Source organism: Panulirus ornatus, chromosome 46, assembly GCF_036320965.1.
Source record: "Panulirus ornatus isolate Po-2019 chromosome 46, ASM3632096v1, whole genome shotgun sequence".
Classification (NCBI taxonomy): domain Eukaryota; kingdom Metazoa; phylum Arthropoda; class Malacostraca; order Decapoda; family Palinuridae; genus Panulirus; species Panulirus ornatus.
Genome location: NC_092269.1, coordinates 35,567,946 through 35,584,713, shown reverse-complemented (window position 1 = coordinate 35,584,713; position 16,768 = coordinate 35,567,946). Strand labels below are relative to the sequence as shown.

At 35.9% G+C, this 16,768-nt stretch overlaps 1 protein-coding gene across 17 annotated transcripts in view; it reads right to left on the bottom strand.

Moving 5' to 3' along the window:
* Positions 1 to 16,768, bottom strand: part of LOC139763229 (dystrophin-like) — a 304,285-nt gene that overhangs the window by 64,003 nt on the left and 223,514 nt on the right. For 16 of the 17 annotated variants that reach the window (XM_071689106.1, XM_071689108.1, XM_071689094.1 and 13 more), the window contains 7 exons: positions 16,073 to 16,225; positions 11,528 to 11,677; positions 8,284 to 8,409; positions 6,384 to 6,557; positions 4,135 to 4,278; positions 1,275 to 1,454; positions 448 to 633 (listed from right to left, as the gene is read on the bottom strand). In XM_071689106.1, coding sequence (XP_071545207.1) covers positions 448 to 633; positions 1,275 to 1,454; positions 4,135 to 4,278; positions 6,384 to 6,557; positions 8,284 to 8,409; positions 11,528 to 11,677; positions 16,073 to 16,225 — 1,113 coding nt within the window. The remainder of the gene's footprint in view (positions 1 to 447; positions 634 to 1,274; positions 1,455 to 4,134; positions 4,279 to 6,383; positions 6,558 to 8,283; positions 8,410 to 11,527; positions 11,678 to 16,072; positions 16,226 to 16,768) is intronic. The other variant, XM_071689093.1, reaches the window with a different exon arrangement.

The following is a 16,768-nucleotide window of genomic DNA, read 5'->3' as shown; positions in this document are numbered from 1 at the left end:
GAAATAGTATCAAGCACTTATATTGGAGCTGGAGACTATTCACTTTAGCACATTGGTGTAAAATAAATTGGCAAAATACTTTTGGCACCCAATAAAACAAGCTTTTGTAAAAGTCTCTTTCCATTCCTCCTTTACTTTCTCTTACTAACCTCATTTTCTGAACTTAATCTCTGACTGATAAACTTTTGGTGTCTTTCATGCATCTTCTACACAGCGTTAACTTTAAATAATTTTCCCTCTAGAAAATATATCCCAAATTACCCATCTTTTAGTCTTATTAGCTCTAATCATCTATACCATATCAATACTAGTAAGGCATTTCTTGAATGGTCTGAACACTAATAACACAACACATCTTCAAACACTCAAACATGCTAGAATCCCTCTTCTACATCATTTTGTCTCTTCCTAGTTTACAGTGCTACCATTATTAACTAAAGAACAAACCTGCATGTTCTTAAGCCTGTTGGTAAGCCTAGTATTGACTCGTTCCCAGGTTAGAGCAATGTCTTCCACCTGCTCTTTAATGGGCTGGAGTAAGGCAGGGTCATCAGACAGAGAGGTAAGATCAGCATAGGACTCGTGCAGGCCTGTCAGCAAGGGCTTCTTACGCCCCAAATCATCAATAGCATGCTGTAAAGTAAGGGTATATACACTCCAAAGCCACAGCTAATCCTGGCTTTGAGGTGACTCATGACAATCTGGGTTTTTCATTCATTAGATGTTAGCTCAGTGCATTATTTCTTTAGGAAATGAGAAAAGTTAGTAAATTTTGAAAAACAGGGTGTCAACTTACAGTTATTAATGCTGTGTAGGAACAAGGAATCACTATTGTCATAAAATAAAAAACAATGGCAAAAGTATGCATATCTGACAGGATTTCATTTGTACTCAAAATCATATATCATATCATGAGACTAAAACTACACAACACCATTTTTTCCAAGATGTATAGGTAATAAAATATTTCTTGTCAAAATACTTGGATGAATTCCAAATAAAGTTATCTAAAAGAAAAACTCTTTGCACTATTTTCTTAAGAAATCCTAAGTAATCTAACTTCTGAAAATTAGTAACAAAAGGCAAAACACAACCAAGAAAAATTAGGATATAATGCATGAGATTCAATGCTCTGGATCTACAAAGATATCATTGAGACTTGAGATATCCTCAAGAAAATTTCTAATGTTTTGGCTATCCGGTGCTAACTTACTGACACTATTCTATGAAAAAGGTCTTTTAACTAACCTGAATTAAAAAAAAATGTACCATACCTGAGCAAAATGAACTTCCCCTTGAACATTCTTTGTGGGCACAGTGGCTTCATGCTGGTCTAATTCATATTCTGTTGTGCTAAGCCATTCCTCCAAATGACTTGAGTCTTTCTGAATCTTGCGACTGTGACGGAGTGCACGTTCAAGAACTCCACGCTGTTCAGTTACTGCACCACCAAGCTAAGAGATCACAGAAATAATACTTGTTTCATGATTAATCTACATATAGTATGATAATGAATTACAACTTTTCTAATTGATTTACCATTTTCACTCACATAGGTAGACACACTAGGTAAAAGTAGTTGGTGGGAACATTAACAGCCTCTGAAAACACTGCACTAGAGTTGCCCTTTACCAGTGGCCTGCTAAGGGTGAGGCACTAAAGACTAAGAAGTGGCAATAGAGTTCAACAGTTATGGAGACTCTTTTGATGTGGTCACCCTCTTAGGGGAGTTCCAAAAGGGAATGGGTGTCAAAGATATAGATATATAGACATACAGATAGATATATAGACCATATAGTAAAGAGGGGGTCAACAAAGTTTTTGAAGGTATTGCATAAACATATTTTGTATATAGGACCCTTTACTCCTTCACCAATAGAGCTACCTCCAAGCCCCTAGAACCTACCAGTTTCACAATAATGCTTCCCACTCTTAACTCATAGGGTTTTCATATGCATTTAGCACTTCAATATGTTTCATTTTCTTGGGAGTACAATACTGTTTGTAATCTTAAGTGTTAGCTTTAAAATGAATTGCTGGCTTCCATATGATATATGAATTGCACTTCGTTTCTCCATGGCTAGAGATCACATCAAAGTCACCCTACCTTGCTTAATTCTATGTGATGCCTCATCCTTACAATAATTAAATAACCATGGTGGCACCACAACCTTAATGCACTAAAACATTTTTTTCAAACCACTTACATATAACCTAATTTTCTTTTATGTTAGCTGAGACAGCATGGGCAGCTGAGGCCCTAAGCAAAGCCATCCCATTAATGCTATATATAAATATACCCTAGCCTGAGCCAGGTACCCATTTTATCTACCAACCCTTAAAGGTGGATGAAGAGCTGGGATGACTGTAGACCAACTGCCATAACCAGGATTCAAACCTATGCGCTTGACCCTGAGCAGCCCGTGAATGTATCACAGTTAGAAACATTAAGTGCTACACCAGAGTCCACACATGCATTACTTCCAATACAAAAGCTCTTAAGAGCATTCAGACATTTTCTATGCAGAATATATGCACTAAGAATTTCCCAGTGTCTTACTTTTTAGTTTATTTCTGAATCAATACATGCCACTTATAACTTATCATTTTCTCTAAAACTTTCTCCATTACTTTTCTAGGTGCAAAATTCTGGTCAACACATCCTCTTTCACTCATCAAGGAATTTGATAATCCTTTACTCATGACCAATCACTAACCTACCATACAACTTACCAAATATGATTAAGGAGACTCTCCTCTGTAATTCTTACATTCAGTTTTGTTCCCATATCCTTTATACAACAGAAATAAATAAATGAATGAGAAGGTAAGGAAAATGTGGAAAGAACAAAAAATTCATCCTCACTATACTACGCGAAGTCCCTAACAAATCTAGGAAAACAGTTTATCAACATAGTCACTGTGTTTAGTACCAACAGAACGGAATGGTGGGAAGCTAACCAAGTCTGATTCAAATACGGCAAATGTGTCTCATAATATCACGATCTCTACACAGAGCATGGAAAATGGAAGTAATCTGCTAATAAATTTAGGGATGGTACCTGTGAAAACAAGACATCCAGTACCATGTGGATTAGATAAACAACAATGACAAATACCAGAAAAAATGAATGAAAGGTGAGAAGATGGCTGAACAAACACATTTCAAAACTGACTTATCCTATGGAAACTCTGAAACATATTATGATTAAAGTAAACAATGATCATACGGTAGAGGGCAATTTTTCTTAACCATCTTTTTTAAAGTAACAGAGGTATGGTATGGGAAATTGTTAAGAAGCAAGACTAGAAGAGGAATAAAGAAACTAAGAAATCAGTTCAAGGATAATGAAGGGCAGGATGAGATGAGAGAGGAAGTAAAGGAATTAAAAAAGAGTAATAGAGCATGAACATGAATAAGCATTAAGTTAAGTTCAGAGGGAACAGAACCCAAGGAAAGAAGGTAGAATGATTAAAAATCACCCTACAGAAACTACTGAAAATAATGGGCTGTTGGGGGTAGAAGGAGCATTTTCGGGAGTTGCTCAAAGTACTCTAAACACGATGACTGATGTACCAAAAAAGGAACCTGTGGACACTGTAATAGAGGAGCCCAGATGACTGAGTGAAGCTTTAGACAGAATAATAGAATAATGAGCAATAAAGAAAAGTGTAGAATATACAAAATCAAAGCTTGTTAACAAAAAGGGATATGGCAGTGAAAGCCAGAAAAAGAGCTGATGAAATAAAACTTCTGTACTTTGATGTAAAGCAGGTGGCACCATAGTTGGAGAGAATTAATAAACCAAGAGAGCAAAGGATGAAAATCTTTAATTATTTTTGGAGTAGAGAATGTTCAAGAGACGGAGACCTCACACATGTATGACTCCCTACCCACACAGTACAAATAGGTAGTTACAAAAAAGTAATTACATACAGTCCAAGTCAGGAGCCCATAATTCGACTAGCCCCATAGGGGGATGAACCCAAACCTAGGCAAGCCCCCACATAATTCATGGTAAGCAATGCTAAACACATTATGAAAGTCCACTTGTGAGAGCATTAGCTATTTCTGTTCTTATAAACTTAAACCAAGGTCTTTAATAAACAAAGGTAAATATCTGCATCACTAACTTGGTTATATAGTGCCTTTAATTGGTCTAACTGACGGGTGAGATCATCAGGATCTGAAGACTGTCCTTCTTTAACTATCTTACGGCCTGTTGCTATCACATTTTCCACCTCTGCCTTCACTTCACTAAGTGTCTGGTACAAACCCTGTAAAGATAATAATTTAAGCAATATGAATACCCAAAATCTTATTTTGCGAAGATGAGACAATAAAACAGAAGGTAGCAACTGGTAGGCAGCTAACGACCAGGGAGGTATATTACCAGTAATACCTACGTGGGTATAGGGAGCATTTGTGATAGCTGCTTAGTGAGCCAGCACTTCAGCGGTTGTCAAGCTGCTTTCTTCTGACCCAGGAAGCTATCCTTTCTTTCTGTATCACCCACATGTGGACTACTGCACTCTGTCTACAAACATACAATCTCCCCATGTTATCATAACTCTTGACAACACTCAAATCACACAGCTCATTCTTTGTAACTCTAGATTTTCCTGTGGTGAGCACTAAGTGCTAGCCCTGCCTTTTGGCAAAATGGTATGAGCAGTAGATGGAAGTAGTAGGCTGGAACACTTAAGTTGGAGCATTAGGTAAAAACATTTGGTAGAAGTAGTAGGTAAGAACATTAAGCAGGAGTGTTAGGTAGATGCAGTCAGTAGGAACATTAGGTAGGACACTGAAAAGGAAAAAGAAGACAAGAGAAAGTATTTATGAATTTTTTATGAAATGATAAACCTATCTTTTAAAATATGCCAGGTCATAGTTATTAATGGTGTATCCCTTGGAGTCTATCCTTGCCTCCTCTACTAATGACACAAAATTAGACAGTGAGCTTGACTAAAGCAAAAGTCACTCAATACACCAGAAACAAATGGAGTTCAATGCACTGAAGATAGTCAAAGCTTTGCATATGAGCAATAACATGATATTGGCTTGGCTCCTTGGGGCATGGGTCCTTAGGTTTCAGGGTCTGTCTTCACCCCTCCCTGTGACGATCCAGGGTTACGAGATTACTTGATTAAAAGTGAAGCAGTACATCTGCAATAACTAGGGTTATAAGTACTGAAGACAATCATAGCACACTTAAATTTCATTAAAAAGCAATCCCATAAGGAACTACAATGACTATCTCAATGCATTTGGCAGAAAAAACAACAGCATTTTGGAATGAGTTGGCTATATAGTTAACACTACTTTTGTCCCACAACAAAATCTCACCAGAGGTACTCATATGAACTCCTTTCAAAAGCCATCTTCTTATCATATAAGAATAAACTTCATCTTCTTTCTCTAACACATGGGGTGAACCCATTCCTCATCAGAAATTTCTCTTCATTCTGCTAGCAATCAAGAATCATCCACATAAAACATAAATATAAACAACCAGGATTCTCCATCCAACTCATACCTTTTCTCTTTCTTCCTGTTTTTGCTTTGATTTCTCTCATTGGCAGTCCATGTATATACAGAAAAGCCACACTGACATCATACAGACTGGCTTCACTCCCATATCTAACTCAAAACTACTGTCCATTTTCACAAATGCCTTATCTTTCTATAACGATTTTGTTGCACCCATCTACTTATAGATGATTTATGAACACCACAATTTTCTCATATCTTCATTCTTTATTCTATGTGTTCAAGTAATTCCAACCACAGTAAACAATTTATCCATCTCTATTGTTCTTACCTGTTGCCCACCTTGACCCAGGAAAACTATGGTTTCACATCCATACATCAAAACTGGCACAAGCTCTCCACTTACCATAACTTTCAGTACACCTTCAAATTTTCTAACTTGCATGACTCCTCTGAACTTCAGCTCTCTTAATAGCATTCTTTACTCATCATTCCTATATTTTTGTTTATATATCTCATATATCTCTTAAGCATCCAAGCATGATGAGATATGGGTATGCAGTATTACTAAAATCTCAGTTTTGGGACAAAAACATATGCATAACAGCAAAGCACTTGGACTTTATAATATCATATACGGTCCACTACATGCACTGAGACACTGCCACTGCCAAATGTTTACTCTAATCCAGAGACATCCAAAATGCTCTGAGTAATTTACACAAAGACGAGGCTAGGATGATCGTGCTACTGTTAACTTCAAGTACATACTTCAAATTACTGGAAACAATGACCATCCAAATTGTTTACATGGATACTTATAAGTTTTCTTAATTTCTTTCATGTGACAAAAGAAATGAGAGCATAAACTAATTAGCTTCCAACACCTTACCATGCACTGATTCAGCTGCTCTTGAATTCGATCTGGATCCCCGGAAGCCAGATTAACTAGATGAACTCTCTGACTGATTTCCGTCAACTGCTGGTTCATTTGATTCAAGCGGGTATCAAAGTCACATGGTTTCCGACATACCCTCAGCTTCATTTCAATTTCTTCATATTTTCTCTGCAGACAGAATAGGGAATACAGAGATATAGGAGTTTATGTACATGTAAAAAGAGTTACTTTTCTATGGAACTGTTTTTCTTCACAACTAAATGATAAATACTTATGTCATATTTTTGCTACATAAAATCTTAATACTGTCTATCATTCTCCTTCCAGCATGAGTTATCAATAGCAATAAAAAGTTAACTGGAAACAAAACATAAAGAAAGGAATTAGGTCAAAATATCCTTCTCAAAATTAGTCAAGGTTCCTAGAGAAGTGCCACAGGGTTCTGAGAACATTTTTCTTCTTGATCTATGTTAATGACTTGCCTGAAGGTATGGACTTATACCTGAATATGTTTGCAGATAAAGCAAAGGTCATAGCCCATGGCTAGCATCCATACAACATCGTTGAGACTACTATACCTTCAAACATATCCATTTTTGCCCTACCAAATAGCGAACTCTCTTTCCACACATTCCTCATTGCTCCCACAGCCTTCGCCAACTCATCCACTCTAAGATTCAACTACCCTTCTACCCTTCCAAGGTTCCATTTGCTGCCATGAACCTAAAACATCCGACTTCTTCCAATATTACTCCAAAGCCACACCCTAACTAACCTGTCTCTCTGCAATGATGAACCTAAAAACCTTGCTTTTATTTGTATTTACTCTCAACTTTCTCCTTTCACAAACTCTCTTGAACTCAGACACCAACTTCTGGAGTTCTCACTCGAATCTGCCACCAGTGCTGTGTCATCAGCAAACAACTGATTCAATTCCTATAACCCCTCACTCCCTTACTGACAGCATACCTGCTCCTTTATCCAAGACCTTTACATTCACCTCCCTTGCTATCCTATACATAAACAAATCAAAAAGTCATGGTGACTTCACACCCCAGCCAAACACCCACCAGGAACCACTTACATTCCTCTCTATATACTTGCACCCACGCTTTACTCTCTTGACAAAAAACTCCTAAATGCTTCTTACAGCAATAGAGTTCAACAGTTATGGAGACTCTTTTGCCATGGCCATTTCCTTGAGAGAGTTATCAAATGGAATGGGCATCAGAGATATAGATAGATAGATACCTTCTATTGGCTTTCCTTCCACCCCATTTATTCGTAAAACCTACCAAAAAGCACCTCAATCATCCCAATCACATGCTTTCTCCAGATCCATAAATGCCACAAACAAGACCTTGCTTCTCTAACTATTTCTCACACACTTTTCCTCGTTCCCTCCACCTCTGACACATATATCCTCTTGGTCAGTCTTTCCTCACTCATTCTCTCCATGTGACCAAACCATTTCAAAACACCCTCTTCTGCTCTCTCAACCACACTCTTTTTATTACCACACATCTCTCTTACCCTATTATTACTTATTCAATCAATATATATATTCAGATATATTTGTAAGTTAAATCACAGTCCCTTCCCATATCTAAGCTTTTAAGCTATAAAATCATTATTTTTCACCTTTTGTTACCATGCATAAACGATCATATACCTTTCTACTCTTCTTTCAAGATTGTAAAGCTTCAGTTATTTTTGTTTCTCAAGGCAGATCAGGTATTCTATTCAACCTTTATTACTTGCAATGAATTTACAGATTCCCTCCAGCTTACTTTAGGATGTTGGTAAGTGACTTACAAAAGTATTCAATCTAGCTTCTTGCATTCACAATGAACATTTTCATCATCATCAAAGACACACAGACAGGCAGGCTCACCTGAAGGTGGGTAATTTGATCTTCCAATCGCAGCGCAGCTTCTGTCTTGCCCTGACTGTGATACACTTCCACCTGTCTCTGCATCTTCTTTAGAACATCTTGTTGTGTCAAAAGTTCTGCTTGAACCTGTAAATATTATGAGTCTTGAAACATGAAGAATTTCTTTCTTCATCTAAACAATATATACAGAAATATATCTTTGACCAGAATGACAAACACTAAATACCATATCAAATACACTAACAAAGCAAAAAAGCCATCAATATATTGTAGATAAGGTAATGAAACAAAAATCACAAGAAATGAAGTGTCATACAATCCCCCAAATGGCTCTGGGGGATACCCACCTTGATGTTCACATATAAAGTCAATGTTAACAATATGCATCCAAAATTAGGTGTTCATGCAGAAGTAAGCAGAAAATAGTTCACCACAATATTAGGGTAGACCATAGATCTGTAAGATAGCTGACTGCAAAAAAATGATGTCCCTCAAGTTAAAGCTGCAGTGAAAAAATCCATATCTACTTCACGTGAACATAAAATGTTTCAAACATGACCTATTCCATCATAATATCAACAATATATATATTCCAGTAATCAATGCCTAAACAGTCACCAAATTCTCATGTGTGTGGCACCATAAGAATAGACCAGTGAAAGATAGGAACCACAATAACTGAATCAAAAATTTAAGGAAGATGGCTGAGGAGAGAACGAATGTTTAGAACTTGAATCTCTTGAAAAAATGGTGGATGAAAACGAAAAGACTGCAGAACATAAAATCCTATAAAGTGAAAAAGTTGGTGCAAATCTGTCGGTTTCAAAATATGGATGAATGAAAATCTTGGCAAAATTGCTTAAAACAGAAAAGGAGGTACGGATGGAGTGGCGAGAGAGATGACGAAGAATGGAGAGAAGTCTGACATTGATGGGAACTGTAAAGTACGTAAAGTAATATAATCAACTGTTTGAACAGTAAAGAAACAAGAGTTTAATGCTCATGGGGCCCTGAACAGTAGAGAAAGAGAGTTTTATGCTCATGGGGCCCTGAACAGTAGAGAGAGAGATTTTGGCTCATGGGGCCCTGAACAGTAGAGAAAGAGAGTTTTATGCTCATGGGACCCTATCTCTTGAACTTTTTTTTACCATTGAGCAAGTTCTTCATTATCTTTATGCTGCCAGCATTTACTCTTTCATCACTTAGCTATTCAAACTATCCACCACATGGACTAATCAACCTAAAGTCATTGAAGTATCTGGGACAGTTACAAAGATATCCATATCAAAATATCTTAACAATAATCTCATGAATAAATGGTGGCACTGTTTTGTACTTAGTAGCAGCTCATAAACACATCTATTACCCTACGATCATAACATGTGAAACTTTAATGAGGAGCAAGATTGGATACTGTCTTTTTAGAATTTACAAAGGGATATGATAAAATATATTATGGAGAATTACTATGGAAAGTAGTGAAATAAATCATCAAATGCAAAAATGAAAATGGATCGAGGAATTTCTAAAGAACAAAGTTCACAGCTATTGCACTTGGAAAATCATCTGATGAAGATGTGCTTTCATGAATAGTTTCAGTACGCTTTGTAATCATGATATCTGACATAAATAAAAAGTATATGAGAGTATAACAAGGAACTTTACTAATGACACAAGAATAAGTAAAGCCATGGAAAATGAGTAAGACCAAGAAAAAATGCGGTGAAGTACGTACCATATACAAATAGGTAGAAGAGAACGTAAAGGAAATTAACGGAGAAATTTGAAAAAATTAGTCATGGAAAAATTAACAGTATTACAGTGCCTGCATACCTAAATAAACAGTGACTATGTTGTCAAAAATATGGGAATAAACATAAATCAAAATAATGAATTAAAGAAACACTCTTAAGATAACACTCTCTATCATAACACTGAGTGGTATGATATTACAAACCTTGATAAGATAAATCTATTGATGAAAATATTTAATGTACATAAAAGAAATAAAATCTAATAATGTCATGTATGGTTGCCAGTTGTGCAAAGTGAAATAAATGAAATAAAGAATTCAAAAATAATTTACAAGTAAAACAAGAGGACTTCAGCTTAGGAACTACCATAAAAGACAAAAAGAGCTTGAATTCTACAGTTTAAAGAGATGCAGTAAAAGCTATACAGTAGTATATATGCCTGTTAACAAAAAGAAGGTATAAAGGCAACATCCTACATCTTAAAGCAACTAAGCAAGGTAGATACAGGGTCAAGAAACACTAAAAGCAACATCTACTATTATTCTCAAGAATCCCAATCTTCTCCATCCATTCTTTCTCCTTCTTAAACAACTACAGTTAAAAGAACTTTAGGTATTAACTACAGGTTTCCACAAGTTTTTTCAATTATTACAAAATTTCACAATACCCTTTGGGGTTCAAGGGAACCTGTGTTAAAAAAAAAACACTGGTTTAGACATATCTTTAAGCAAGTCCCTCAACATTTCTAACATATTCTGTGTTTAAGTATAACAGAATTCCCAACTCCAGCCACAGTTTCAAAGCTACGTAGAGGTTGGGGTTTGGGTGTGGGCACATATATGTATTTTGTGGACCCAAACAGACTACTTTCAGCCTCTTAAAAATGTCATTCATGTAAAGTCAACCCCTAAATCTAAGCTAAAGATATTGGTCTTAAATGTTCAACTATTACAAAGGCACTGTATATACACAGTCAATAAGAAAAATGAGTATTTACTGGCAGTGATATATTACCTACACAGAGTGGTTACCTACAGGTCAAAATAAAATATCCCACAGTTCAGGTACCTTTTAGTATACTATCTTTCTTAACAATTTTAGTACACACACACACACACACACACACACAGTATATGTAAAATATCATTTTCAAGCTTGATATCATTCCCAGGCTCAACTCACTTGGAAATAATCATCATGTAAACCAACGAAAATATGTAAAAGCTAGTTCTATCCCTGTCACACTGCTTCCTGCATCACTTCATTACATCAGTCAGTTATAGTAAATTCCTTAAAGCCATAGTAAATCCCAGAAAGCCAGAAAATTTTGGCAAAACGTTCTTTTATCATGTACTGTCTATTATCCAGCACAACACTCACTAATAATATGTGATGTACATTGATCTACCTCTTTATGTCAAAATACACATCTGTTTTTATCAATGGAAAGTACAAAAGAAATAGCAAAAATATTGATCACATACACTCACCTGGACTTGATCAACTTGTATCTGGTCAGCAATTGCCTGATTGAGGATCAAATCAGATTGTGCCAGATAATCAAGGACACTGACGTACTCTCGCTCCCACGCCTGGGCTTCCTGTACACTACCCTCTAACCCTGACTGCTGCTCACTCGCCTGGAACCAACCAAGTTGTGCCATTAATCACCAATGTCATAAAAGAAAATTATTCATCTCATAATTATCATCTATTGAAAGCATCTAATATAACTATAAAAACACAAAATGCACTGCTAGTTATACAGTTAAAGAATATAAAAATCATATAAGATAAAGACAATGTTAAAATTAATTAAGTCAATAGCAAGCAGGATACCACATACAGACAAATTCATATCACTTAAATTGATGATTAGCAATTGCAAGTTTCTACTTTAAGCAAAAATATTACAAGAGCATTATTATTACAATGAGGCAATACATAATCTGTTTTGTGGATAACAGAAAATGCACAACATGAGAGAAAACAGAACTTCTATATAACAATGTCTAAATAACAAAATGAACAAAAATCCAACCCTATGTGCATAATAAATTGGGTACCTCATTTACCCTTAAAACACACCATCTTATCACAAAGGAATCAGATTTTGTTTCAGTGATTTTACGGTCTATTTAGTTTATGACAATACTATACTTAAGTATATACTATACTGAAGTATATACAAATATTTTGCCCTCTATTTTCTTGAATAACAAACATTTCTATGTTTTGCTTTTGGCTTAGCTTTGGAAAATTATTCTGTGCTTAATGCTGGGACATGCATTCCCTCCATCAAACTGAAAGTTTAAGTCTTAATGAAACACTTCTACGCGATGCAAATCTAAATAATTGGTATTTTTTTCACACTATCATTTAGACTAAAATTGAGATGAACATTGAGAGCTTCTTCAAAAGTAATTTCCTAGTGATCACTTATACCAAACTTTTCTCCAAGCACAACATTACTATGAGAACATTCTTGTTTTTTAGCAGCTAGAAATAGGTCTAATATTTTCAAATAGAGAGCAGGTTTCTCAACAAGCCGCATGGGACAATATCAAGTTTTGGCAAGGGCCGCAGATATTTGCCAGAGCAGCTAGACGTTTTGTACTAAGAGCCATTTGCTTAGACTACACTGGACTGTTAAGTATATGACTTTCAAGCATTTTCAAAAGCAGAAATAAATTGCTAATAATTCATTTCACAAGAAAAGTAACCTTACTTCTATATATCATTTATCTAATTCCATTTATTTGTTGTGTTTACAAGATAGCTTGAAAATTAACATGAACGAACTGACCTGCTTACAAAACAAGAACTTCCCCAAATGTGAAAGGTGTAGATGATATAAAAAATATATCTGTGATAAAAGCACAAACCAACAAAAGCTCCAATAACAAAAAAATTGAAAATAACCATGTCAAATGTGTGCAACTTCAACTGAAAAAGTGTATAGTACTTTAATAACACACTGGGAACTGATACTGAAGTAAACATAAAATAATAATGCAATATAAATCTTTATCTAGCCACATTACTGCCTATGCCTACCATATGAAGTTGACTCCTTAGGGAGTAATGTGCAACTTACAAATGCTTGATAGAAAAGACTTGTGAGCTTCGTAAGCATGTTGGGAAAAAATCAGTTTAAATAACACCATTAATAAGAATGATTTAATGTTATTACAAGAAAGACCTGCAATATATGACACATTTTACCCCATTCATTTCAATACAAATACATCCATTATAAATCTATGACACCAGAGATCAGAAAAGGGAATCTCTTTTGCTTAAATCCTACCTAACCTGACTGAAGTACTGTAATCAGACTTCAATCTAAGATATCAAGACTAACAACATTATCAATATTGATTCTAATTAATGTATAGCAGAAAGTAATAAAAATATTCTATACTTTATGGATATACGATTTTTCATTTTGGAGTAAAGATATTTTCAGTTTAGCATATGTGGTTCCCTCAAATATTCTAATAAACTGCATATCTTTGCTATCAAGTTTCTACAATCTAATTGATTATCTATCCTTCCACTACTAATTACAGCACTCATCAGCATCAAAAAACCTAAAATCACATAAAATAATCCTAATATGACTGGTAATGATTTGCAATAAATCAAAAAAATATAGGTGAATTAGGTAATTTATTGTAATAAGAAAGTCACTGACAGAAAAGAGGATGGGGGCTGGAGACAAGAAAGAACCCTAAGGAACACCACTGCTGACAAGATGAGGTGTTCCATTAACAATTATGGAAGTGAAATGACTAAGGCAAATGCTGCTTCTAAAAGAACAAAGCACTGGAGGAAAGTCAAAAGCAAGAAACAAGTTTTTCTTCTTCTAGCCAATCTTAATAGTTGTTTCGCAAGGTTTTCTTCTGTCTTTTAACCTATTCCTCACTTTTATATTTTTCCACAGTATTCACTGACAGATTGATGAATCAACTCAACAATACCCTACTACTTTAAATCCAATCCCTTCTTTTGCTCAGTTGCATCTCATTGTAACTACTTATCTAAATGTGAGTGTGTAATTTTGCTTTTTGAAGTATCCGATATGACACAGGCAACCAACTGAGGCCGTCTTAACTAAAAAAAGATAAAATTTTGTTTGAGGAAAAAATACATCTGGGATAAATCTGAGCTCTTAAGAAGTTTGCGGACCTGGCTCCTAAAGGTATTTAAAGAAAAACTAATGACAGTATTCTTTTACATCTTACCTATAATTTCCCCAATCCCCTTTCCATGAAAGAGACCTGGTATTACCCTGGACCTCTTTGAGGTTCCTGCAGCCTATGGCTGCACTAATTCCAGTTCCAGTATAAAAGAAATGTGGACTTCTTTAGAGTAAGAAAATACCAGATATACAGCTTCAACAAAGGTGAACTTTTCACCCATACTGTAAGCTCACACATGGAGTCAGATAACATCAATAATCACAGAACACATTATATATTTAGGTAGAGTAAGATGATTTATTTGGAGGTGAATAGTATTAGTAAAATAGAATAAATGGGAGTACTGCTCACACATCTGGAATGGCTCCACCTACATCTCTCTATTACCTGGAGTGAAATCAAAACCTTTCCATCTCAGTTCCCTTGGCATTACTTCTCTTCATCTGTCCTTCTCTTTATGGCATGATGTTCATACTCTCTCCTCATCTCTTTTTATGTATCATTTTGGACACTGTTCTCATGAGCTGGTTGCATGTGTTCCTGCTCCTAAAGCTTGGTTGTCAGGCACTGGTGACCTCAACCATTTCAAAGGGGCTTCTCTGATAAGCATCCTATTTCCTTCCACCATGATAATTTTCAGTTTATCAAAAGAATCTTCCTTCCTGAAGATCCATTTTCTTTACTGACCTCCTGTATAGTATACAGTGTCGGATGTTTTCTGGGAGTCCAGAATCACATAATCTTCCCACCCTTCTCTTTTGTCTAAAATGGAGCTCACTCTTTCAAAAAAAAAATCTTAAGATATCTGTAATGCATGATCCCATTTCCCTAAAACCACAGAGTCAGTCAGTAAGGAAGTTTCTCCCTTGCAAACAATCATCCAAAAACATACTTCAGACACAGCTGTCTCAAATGATAAGAAAAAGTATACAAAAGAAGAATAAATAAATCAATGTGCCCCCCAGGTGTCTGAAGACCTGACACTTAAAAAGCAGAAAGATTATAGAGGAGGGAAAGAAAAAAAAAGAGAATTCCATGGTCAATCTTGTTGTGGCTGCTATCCACATAATCTATGGGAAACAGCAGCCAGGTGAGTGCCAAGAGTGAAGGTTTCAGAGGCTGAGACACATGCAGATAGTTCTGAAGAGATGTGGTACAATAACACCTGTTGGAAAGGACAGTAACATCACAAGAAATAAAAAGAGATGGTTGAAGAGGGATGATAGTAGTTAATATGGCAGAGGGCTTCTGACACAACTCTGGCAAAGAGAAAAACATAAGAGCCATCCCAAATAATCAAGCAGAACTTCATTTTAGGAAGAAAGAGCTCTAAGTAGACATGGAATAGTTGCATACAGGAAAAATAATTTCATTATTTGTACAACACCCCACTTCTGGGAAGCAGGTTTTGATAGAGACAAGGATACATTTATCTCCAACATGTTTGTCACTGCAGGGTTACACAATGGTGTTTTGAAATTCAGTAGTTGGAAAAGAGTGATATTAAAAACAGGAATAAGTAGAAACTGTAATAATGAATTTAACCAGGTTGCTGCTCTTAATTCCAAGATACTTCATATGTCCACAATTAGATAAGAAATTTGTTAAACACTTGTGTTGAAAGTAATGAGAAAGTGAATTTAAGCATGTGAGTATAATCGACAGCATTAGAGTAAACAACAGTTGGAGGCTGAAGTAATCTCGTTTTTGAGGAAAGCAGGCGACAGTACAGAACCCTGAAGAATATTTTTCCTTTATGACAACTCTCTCGTATCATCAAAATTCCTTCTTTTCTTAAACACTTCAATCTTTTCAATCTCCTGAACTCACCTGGGTATTCAGAGTATCAAAGCGAGATGTGAGGGAACATGTAGTCTCTTGAACTGATTCTGCTAAACCACCTTCACGTACAAGTGATTCTGCAAGACTTCTTATCTGCTCCAGGCGACTCTCATCATGGCTATGTAGGAAAATCTCTAGTTCCTGGTAATGAGAGAATTGTGAATTGAATACGCAGGCAAAGTATTTTTCATACTTAAAGATTACACTTTATGAACAAAATCATGTTCCATACTTCTTTCAGACATAACTGCCATTTCCTTAATTAGCTAGGTAGTGCCAGGAAGAGACAAAGAATGGTCTCAATTGCTCAGATCCACTCTCCACCTGTCATGTACAATGTAAAGACCCCCCTCCCAATCCCCAATCAAGCCCTAAAGACCTGGTAAGTGCTGGTAATGGCAGCACATTCAACAGTAATTCAGAATGCTCACCTATCCCCTCTGCACTATATCTCTCCCTGTCACCATTTCCTCATTTGCCCCCTTCACTGATGCTCTTGTTTTTATCACAATACTAAAATTTTACCAAATATTTTCTAATTTTCCCTGAAGTGCTATCTATTCCCCATTAGCCCCCTCACAGTTTCTCCTGTCTCAATCACTGCCCCCTCACAGTTTCTCTTGTCTCAATCACAATAGTTACCTCCTTCCAAACTTTTTCTATTCCTCCCTAAAGTATACTGTT